At 48.5% G+C, this 9,609-nt stretch overlaps 2 protein-coding genes across 3 annotated transcripts in view; one reads left to right on the top strand and one right to left on the bottom strand.

Moving 5' to 3' along the window:
• The first annotated feature begins 240 nt into the window (after positions 1-240).
• Positions 241-8,164, top strand: gata4 (GATA binding protein 4). The gene is made up of 6 exons (XM_076049583.1): positions 241-1,087; positions 5,456-5,622; positions 5,740-5,865; positions 6,090-6,171; positions 6,260-6,396; positions 6,808-8,164. The coding sequence occupies exons 1-6, from the start codon at positions 499-501 to the stop codon at positions 6,931-6,933; spliced, it is 1,227 nt and encodes a 408-aa protein (XP_075905698.1). The 5' UTR covers positions 241-498; the 3' UTR covers positions 6,934-8,164.
• LOC142903768 (uncharacterized) overlaps positions 8,059-9,609 on the bottom strand; it is a 3,149-nt gene continuing 1,598 nt past the window's right edge. For both annotated transcript variants that reach the window (XM_076049584.1, XM_076049585.1), the window contains exon 3: positions 8,059-9,609. This exon is cut by the window's right edge and continues 20 nt beyond it. In XM_076049584.1, the coding sequence (XP_075905699.1) occupies positions 8,497-9,609 (1,113 nt within the window). In that variant the 3' untranslated portion in view covers positions 8,059-8,496.

Genomic DNA, 9,609 nt, shown 5'->3' with positions numbered 1-9,609 from the left:
GGCAAATCCACGACAAACTGTAAAATAAATGAGCAGCTGGTTCACAGTGTGGATGGATTTTCAGTTTGATTCATTTATTTTTTTTTGAAGTGTGGGCGGGTGTCAGAGAGTGAGAGGTAGATTGATAGACTGATTGAGAGAGAGAGAGAGAGAGAGAGAGAGAGAGAGAGAGAGAGAGAGAGAGAGAGAGAGAGAGATGATAACAGCTGGATCTCTACCATGCAACCTACAGTCTCTCTTTCTCTCTGTCACTCCTCCTCCTCCTCCTCTATCTTGCTCCAAACTCTCCCCTCCAGTTTCTCGGCAGCCCCGTCCTGTCAACTCGGCTCCGCTCGGCTCGGCTTGGCTCGACTCGACTCGACTCGGCCTCTGACTCTGACAAGCACCGGCCAACTGTGTGGATTACGCCGAACCAAAACGAAACACGTGTTGACGCCGCAGCCCCACCGATCTGATCCCCACCGGTGCGTTGCGGATGTGCAGCTCCAGGCTGAGGATATGTATCAGGGCATTATGACCACCAACCACGGACCACCTTCCTACGAGGCCGGCTTCCTCCACAACGCCTCCGCCGGAGGCTCCCCGGTGTACGTGCCCACCACCCGGGTCGTCACCCCCATGATCCCGGCGCTGCCTTACCTCCAGACGCCCGGCGGAGGAGGCGTTGGCGGCGGCGGCGCGTCGCAGCAGGGCAGCCCGGCGTCGAGCCACTCGGCGTGGGGGCAGCCGCCGGGCGCCGACTCGGTGCCCTCGTACAATCACTCCCCGGTGTCGCCGCGCTTCGCCTTCTCCACCAGCCCGCCGCTGTCGTCCGGCGTGGCCACGGCCCGGGAGACGGCGGCGGCGGCGGCGGCTGCTGCGGCTGCTGCGGCCGCGGCGGCCTCCTACAGCAGCCCGCTCAACATCTCCTCCAACTGCCGGGAGCACTACGGCGCCCGGAGCCTCGGCGGCTCCTACCACAGCCCCTACACGCCCTACATGAGCCCCAACGTGGGCGGGACGTGGCCGGCGTCACCGTTCGACAGCCCGGTGCTCCACGGCCTGCAGCACGGCGCCACCGCAGGCACAGCACGGCACCCAAACATAGGTGAGACACAGATTTTTTTTGGGGGGGGGGGAAATAATTAAATGGAGTTAAATATCTTCAATGCTGCAATCAAGTTCCCACGGAAAGTTTGCTGCAATTTTGTTTTGTTTTTTTGCAAATGATTTATATTTCTAAGCAGGGGTGTTTTCGTTGTCGATATTCTTGTATGTCTGTTCTTTGTATAATAATATTTATTACTACATGCGTGTTGAATTTAAAATTACTTTTACATTTGGGACCAGAAATATGATCCAAATCTTATTTCAAAATATTCCGCATTGGTCACGATAAACAGGGGAAACCTTTTCAAAGAAAAATAGAATTCATGCAAGGGTTTAAAATCAAGAACATGAAGCTGTTTTTTGGTTTGTTTTGAATAGAAAAGGTTCGACGTGAAAACTCGTGAATGATTGAGGCGTTTTAATGTAATTAATACGTGTGTGTGTGTGTGTGTGTGTGTGTGTGTGTGTGTGTGTGTGTGTGTGTGTGTGTGTGATCTGATCATTATAATAATTCACAACGAGCAGATTGACACAGAAATGCATGAACTTCGGCAAGCTAAGAAATGAAACTTTCTCTAAAACAACTCATAAGAAATGAAAAACTGACGGAGAAACGCGCGTATTGGGTTTACTTCTATAAAATTCTGTCTATCTCTAAAAAGGTACTTAGTCGTCAAAATTATGTGACAAAATAAATATATAAATAAAGTATACAAACACACATTAAATCTCGAATCTCCTCAGAATTAAATTGACGTCAAGCGTAAACGTAACGTGACGTGCTTTTAAAAAACCAAACAAAAGACAAAAACTTGCGCCTAATTAGAGTCGCACACAATATCGAAAAACAAAAATCATCAAAAGCCTGGAAAAAAGATATTAATTTAAACATAAATTCTTGTTTGCAACATTAAACGCCAGCTGCTTGCCGTTCAACACTCCGCAGATATTATATTTATGCATAAGTTCAAACCTTAAAAATATGAAACAAATACATATAATACAATACAAATACAATAAAGCTAGGCAAAATTAAACACGTTAAATTATGTGTATAAGCATAATTATTAGAAGATTTATACCATAGATCTAAGCACATGCCGACAATACTATATCAAAAATACATGTACAGTAAAAAAAAAAAAAATATATATATATATATATATATATATATATATATATATATATATATATATATATATATATATATATATATACATATATATATATATATATATATATATTTACAGATTCCAGTTTAAACTGAATTTATTGTCAGACATTTAAGACATTCACGGAAATTAAAGGCACACAAATAGAATTTGTACAAGCACGAATTTATTTTAGCTTTTCTTCCCTCAGCTAGTAATGACTGTGGCTCCTCACTTTGTGGTCCAGACAGTCATGATGAGACTGTTGTGATTATTGGGCGTGTTTGAAGCCGAAATGCCAATGCGAAATTTTCCTTTAAAGCTGCTAAAAAAAACAAAAAACAAAAACAAACCAAAAAAACTGTCAAACTGGAAGTCGGGCTCAGCTCGATCTTTGTGTCGCTGAACCTGGGGAGGCCTCGGCGTGGCCCCTCCGGGTTTGCCATCTGGATAACCAACACACAATGATGTTTGCCTGATGAACATTCCTATCACTAGTCCCACATGTTGCTTCCATGGCCGTTTCATCCACCGTTTTTTCGCCCTCATGAGCCACAAGCCACAAGCGAAGATCAGTGAAACGAGCCCTGATCTCATCACAGCATCAGGCTGCTATCCAAACAGGCTTCAGCATCAGCCACACTGTATGCTTGCAGTGGCATTAAGTCTGTTTGGTGAAGGTTTTACTGGCCCCGACGGGTCGGGGCCCGCACAACACAAATCAATGGGTTTGACGAGTGTGTGTGTGGGGGGGGGGGGGACGACGACACATCAGCTGTGGAGGAATGGGACAGATAAGGGCCGCGATCCCACTCCGAGCTCCGCATCCGATCACACTCGGCGCTGGTGCCCTTTTCGCTCACAGCACCGACGGAGGGAACAGTGGCGGCTCCACGGTGTCGCCTTCAATGCCCGTCGGATTTAATCAGCGCTCCGTGTTTGACGTGGTCACTCACACAGTGGAGGATACCACAGATAGATAAAGGGGAAATAAACACAACGGCGGCCTTTTCCCCCCGATCATCATAAAATATTAATTTGAAGAACCTCACTGCTGGGAACTATTAACTTCCTCATTTGATTTCATAGAATTACAACAATCAAAAATGTTGCACTTGCTTAGCTTTAATTTAATCTTCTACTCCTGCTGAATGGTTCATTTTAGGTGAGAGGTATAAAGAGAAAATTGGATTTAATGCGACTGATAAGGAGTTGAAATCATTGTCTTAATCTAGCAGTGATGACAGAAAGGCTTTGTAGAAATCAAATGTATTGATTTTAGATGAGAAGTCCTGCAAAGCATGTATATTTTGAATACGTTTGCGTCTCAATTTGTTTTGAGGCCTGAATCAGAAGGTCACGTTAGGTCAGTGTCAGAGTCACAAGATACAAAATCGCAAGCTAAATAATCAATGAACATCCTGTTTACAGTCTTTCAAGTAACTGTTAATCACACATTATTTGCAAGATGTGTCTATTTTTTTTAAAAGAAGATTTAAAAAAAAAAAAAAAAACTCACCCTGTGCTTCTCTCAAAATTAAAATATAATACAAGAAGAGAAATTATTTGATAACGTGGTGAGAGCGCCTGACTTATAATAAAGGACAACGCAAAAGGCTTGTGGTGGTCCAGGTTTCAGAGATGTCATTATGTCTTTCAGAAATGTCAGTAACTCAGGATCCTCTGAATGTTTCGTCTTTAAACGTCGCGTGTCGAACCGCATCCGTCCGACCGAGTAGAAACCAACAACATTTCTTTGCCTCGTCATGTGACGTCTCGCGAGTGAGAAGCGTCTTGTCAGCCCGGAAGAGTTTAAAAAGCGCCGCGTCTACGGTGGCCGAGTGCAAATAATCGCCTCGGCATTAATGGTTAACTCTGCATTTCCCCCGTCGATGTGGCACGCACGCCGCTCGATTTCAATCGTTTACAGATTTGATCACCTTTGCCCCCCCCCCCCCATCAGCATCACCGGGGGTAGTTTTTTGTGAGCCGCCGCCTGATAAAGAGGGACGCGGCCGAGACGGAAAGATGTAGAAAACCGCTGTGACGTCACGGAGCCTGTTTGGTGGTTTCCACCTCCGTGTTGTCTCGCAGCGGCGCCTTGTGTTGGCTGTGGCGGCGGCGGCTATGGCGGCTATGGCGGCGGCGGCTCGGCCTCAAGGTTGGGCCGCCGTGCAGCCTTGGAGGAGGCCGCCCGCGCACGTGTGTCACGGTGCCACGCCGGCAACAGAGTGTCCTACACAATAATCACTTTTTAAAGTTCATGAACCAGACTTTGGTTGAGCGCTCGCACTGCTGATCAGCTGATCAGGCTTCTGTCACTATTGGTCGTCTTCGTTAGCAACACCCCCCCAAAAAAAAACAAAACAAAAAAAACAACAACCCAGCTTCGCTGTCACTCTCACACCTCAGATTGATGTCTCCTTCCCTTTTAAAGCTAAGTGGTGCTTGGGAGCCGCGCTGCAATTTGTGCCAGATGTGTGGTGGGTGAAGGGGTGGGGTGGGGTGGGGGGTGGGGGGGGGGAAGTGAACGTGGCATTCATCAGATGTGGCGTTATCTGCAGGGCCCAGAGAGGAGCAGAGATGTGATAGACACACAGTCGCTATTTGAATATGATGGAGCTCTATTCCGTCTCTATTTCCAGCCGCCTTTATCTCCCCCCCGCTGGGGGAGCAGCAGGGAGATAAGGACAGATTCCAGGCCCTGGTTCAGTTCAGTTCAGTGCAGTGCAGTGCAGTGAAGAGCTGCAGCCTGCACCTCCTGTTGGCACGGATGTGCAACTGCGTTTGTTGACAGTGGCGAGAGGAGACGGATTCGCTGAGGAAAAAGGCGGAAAGAATTTGACGCTAGTTAATCACAGGAGATGATCTCCGTTTGGAAGTGAATGAAAATGTGCAGAGAGGCACCGGTTGGAGCGGTTTTCTCTTTATCTACTCTTTCATTATTTAGCTGTCTTTTTTTCCTTTCTTTTTTCTTTAAAACAAGTTTTCACATATTTTAATTAAATGAAAACTATAACTTCAACCAAAACTTTTCCTGACAGTGTTCTCTTTCCAAATGGAATTTCTAATCCTGTGTGTGCAGGGTCATAAGAGGTCACGTAAAAAAAAAAAAAAGGAGGGGGGGGGAGGACTGAATTAGTTTGGTCTTTTCTAGACTCTGATGACCAAACACGTCTCTCTTTCTCTCTCTCTCTCTTGCTCTCTCTCTCCAGACCTGTTTGATGACTTCGCCGAGGGGCGGGAGTGTGTGAACTGCGGCGCCATGTCCACGCCCCTCTGGAGACGGGACGGTACGGGCCACTACCTGTGCAACGCCTGCGGACTGTACCACAAGATGAACGGCATCAACAGACCCCTCATCAAACCTCAGAGGCGGCTGGTGGGTGACCTTTTGACCTTCCCAAAAAAAATTGGCCCTGATACGATGCTGCAGATCTACATGATGGACATTCTTCTTCTTCTTCTTCTTCTTCTTTGTCTATTTGAAATGATGCAGTCTGCCTCCAGACGGGTGGGCCTGTCTTGCACCAACTGCCACACCACCACCACCACCCTGTGGAGGCGGAACGCAGAGGGTGAGCCGGTGTGCAACGCCTGTGGCCTCTACATGAAACTCCACGGGGTAAGAGAGAGAAATCATCTGCCTCCAGCCAATGGCTTTTTATCTTATTTCAGTTGATTCAGGGACTACATTCTCTGCCACACCACATCACAACAGTTTTACACTGATCAAACAACTTCTGACCAAACTCATGGTACAAATGGTGTAGTACACGTGTTGAAATACTGAGCAGGAACCTGCTGTTGAAAAACAAACTGTTTGATCGGCTCTCCGTGCTGCTTCAGGTACCTCGACCCCTGGCCATGAAGAAAGAGGGGATTCAGACCCGCAAACGCAAACCCAAGAACCTCAACAAGTCCCAGAGCGGTGAGCCTCGGCCTTCAACAGACTTCACAATTAGCGGCTCATTCTCTCTCCTCTGTGCACGTGTTAACGGACTGTTTGTGCGCCGCAGGGACCTCCGGCAGTGAGGGGACTCCGATCCCAGCCAGCAGCACTCCGCGCACCTCCACCTCCTCGGAGGAGCCTCGTCAGATCAAGACGGAGCCGGACACTCACAGCTTGTACGCACACCACAGCCCTCACACACAGGTCAGACCGCCGAGAGATCCCTGGTCACGAGCATCTTTGTTTTTTTTTTCAATTAAACTGCATAGTTAACTCTTCCAAAAACAATAAGAACAAATAAACGAAAGGCTATTGGTCTCCAGAGAGCAGCATCGTGGCTTAAGCCACTTGCTAGTTGTCTGTTTTATTATATCTTCCACGCGTTTGGAAAGAGCCAAAAAACGCCTGGCTGGCGGTGTTGCCACTTGTCAGTGCCCTTTGTGACATCACAAAGAGCTGGAGCCAGACCTGCATGTTTTGGTTCTCTTAAAATGAGCAAAAAAAAAAAGGTTGAACTCTTCTAATTTTCATTTTTTTCTTTTCAACTCAAAGTATTTGAGTAAAAAACGACTGTAGCAAACCTCGATCTGATCTTCTCACTATTCCTCCGCACAGATATCAGCCCTGCCAGCCTACATGACCACTCAAGGGGGCGCCATTCCTCTCAAGATATCTCCAGGAGGCCACGGCGGCTCTTCCGGCTCCAAAGCTGAACCTTGGAACAGCCTGATCCTGGCTTAGGAGACCCGCAGCCCAGCGTTTCCACCGACCTGCAACCTAGACCAGGACTGATTCGCGTTTTTAGGGGAAAAAACACAGAGAATAGAAAAAAAAAGTAAAGTGACTTCTTGCTCAGCGCTGGCGCCACCAGCTGGCGCCTTGAGTCCGAAGCTCCAGGACAGATATGTGCGGCGGTGTTGATCTGTGACGGAGCTGCGCAGATGCTGACGTATTCAGTCACGGCGGCCAAGGACGGAGCGCTCCGTGTCAGGTGATTGTTAGAGAGCTACAGTGTGACATGAGACTCCAACTGGAGGGGGAAAAAAAGAAACAAAACTTTTTTTTTCTCCTTCTCACTCCCTCCCTCTTGTTTTTTTTTCTACCAGTGCGAGGACATTGTATGTTTGACAAGGCAAGAACAGCGTGTTTCCCGGTAGTAACGGCAAAGTTGCATTTTTTTTAAAAAAATACATTTTTGCTACAATGATGCCATAAATAAGGCCAATAAACACAAATAGACGACAACAGCGCATCTTCATGCCAACAAGCGGCTTCACAGTCAGAGACGGCTCAGCCTTGCTGACGTAAGAGTCGGCGGAGAAGACAAAACAGTGTCATGGGAGAGTGAAAACAACAACACACACACGTACACATGCAACATTTCTTTGGCTCAGCAATCGCAGGCAAAGTTGGGATTCTGCACCGCATTCATTCCCTGAAAACCCTGCAGGAAGCAGGAAGTCCTCTTCATCGTCACTCTGGCTCCTCCTCCTCCTCCTCCTCCTCAGCGGCCGTCAGCATCACAAGCCCGTCGAGACGAAATTGACCGCAGCCGCTGGAGGTGTCTCAGAGATACACAACACAGCATCATAGTGATTTCTGCATGACCTCTGCGTGACCTCACTGACACTGCATCAAGACAAAATGAACGTGGCCACAAAGGCCGAGTCATAGCTCCCTCTGCTGACTAACACAAGGACGTGCAGCCATTCAGAAAACGGAAAAAAACCCAAAAAACTATTTACTTTCAACTCTTGTGTAAAGCTACTATTTATTACAACCCCAAATGGCACCGGTATAATCTGTGAGCTGGCGGTTGTTGGTTATGATGGATTATTGTGTCGACATTGTTGTTGTCTGTCTGTCTGTCTGTCTGTCTGTCGTGCCATGTTTGATTCTTCTGCCTGCTACGAGCAGGGAGGCGACGTGTAAATGAAGTAATTACAGAGGTGATGCAATGATGAGCGTACAGTATATGTAAAAACTAAAAAAAAAAAAACAACAACTCCACTCCAGTATAATTGTAATACACCATTTGTGATATATTGTAAGTAAAGAATCGCACCGGGATGCGTCTCAGTGTGCACTAACACAACCTGTCGCCGCCCTTTTCCTCCCCGCCTGCCTGCACCTGCGACCTCGACTGAGGCGACAAATAAAAAGTGTTCTGAAACTGTTTCCATCCTCATTAGGTGTCAAACACTCCACAGCTTTGCACTGTGCTCCTACTGAACTGTCTTGGATAAAAAAAAAAAAAAAATCCACCATTCATCCAGCAGGTTGCTATTTTCTTTCTTAAATTTTTCAGTCAGCCTCTTGAAAGCGAATCCTTCCTATTTGCAGGAAGTGCTTTGTGAACTTTGCGACAGCCCTGACGAACGTGTGGACGGTGCACTGGTTGAAGGCCTCGGTCAGCCTCTCCCGGACCGACTCGGCGTATTTGTCCCGAACCGCCTCCCTCCAGCACTGCTGGAACGCCAGTCTGGCCTGAGCGGCGACGGCGTCCGACACCTGGGCGCTGAAGCTGCAGCCCAGAGCGAAGGTCTCTCCTTCCTCCACGCACCTCTGCAGACCCCCGCTGCTCCTCGACAGCAGAGCCTGCGCCTCTCTGAGGAAGCCGTCGACGTCCCGGGTGAAGTTCTCGTCCTCCGGTGAAATACTGAACACGTTTTTAAAGTAACACTTCCAGTCGGCGCCTTGCTCGACGTCTACCGATTGGAACTGCACCGCTTTGAGAGCCTCCTTCACGGCTGAGAACAAGTCCTCACACAGCGGGTGGAGATCAGGCTTCTTCTCTGCTGCTTCCACGTAGCTTTGGTGATCCTCGCTCTGACTGATCAGCTCTATTTGGCTGCAGTCTACGTCCCTGAACAGAGTTTCTTTACTTCCTTTGAAGCCCCAGCATTTGATGAAACCTATGTGAGTCCTCACGCGGTACAGACTCCACCACTCGTGAGCTTTGCGAACCAGGTTCAACATGCATGGCTCGGAGCTCCTGGCCAAGCAGGGGCTGTTCACGGTGAAGACGTAGACCTTCCAGTCGGCCGAGACGGCGTCCGACTCCAGGAGCTCCTGGGTTTGTTTGATGACCACGTCCTCGCTGTGCTCCCCGCTGCTGTAGTTTGGGTAGAAGGGCCCGTAGATGACGAGCTCCTCGCGCTTCTCAATGACGGCCCACGAGTGCTGCTTGTCCTCCGCGCCGCATTCCTCAGTGACGTCGCGGTGGAAGGCCAGGAATTTGCGGTTGACGTGGCTGTCGAGGGCGACGACGCCCGCCGCTTGGCCGGCCTTCAGGTGCTGGAGCACGGCGTGCACGGACGGCTGCGCGCGAGCCCAGGTGGACACGCGGGCTGAGAAGCTCTCGGTTTGGAGTCTCTGGTCTCCAATCGTCCAGACTTCAGGAGCGCTGGAGCGAAC

Source organism: Nelusetta ayraudi, unplaced genomic scaffold (assembly GCF_046127955.1).
Source record: "Nelusetta ayraudi isolate G7.1 ecotype Tasmania unplaced genomic scaffold, CSIRO-AGI_Nayr_v1 ptg000118l, whole genome shotgun sequence".
Taxonomy (NCBI): Eukaryota; Metazoa; Chordata; class Actinopteri; order Tetraodontiformes; family Monacanthidae; genus Nelusetta; species Nelusetta ayraudi.
This window is presented reverse-complemented; position numbering and strand designations above follow the sequence as displayed.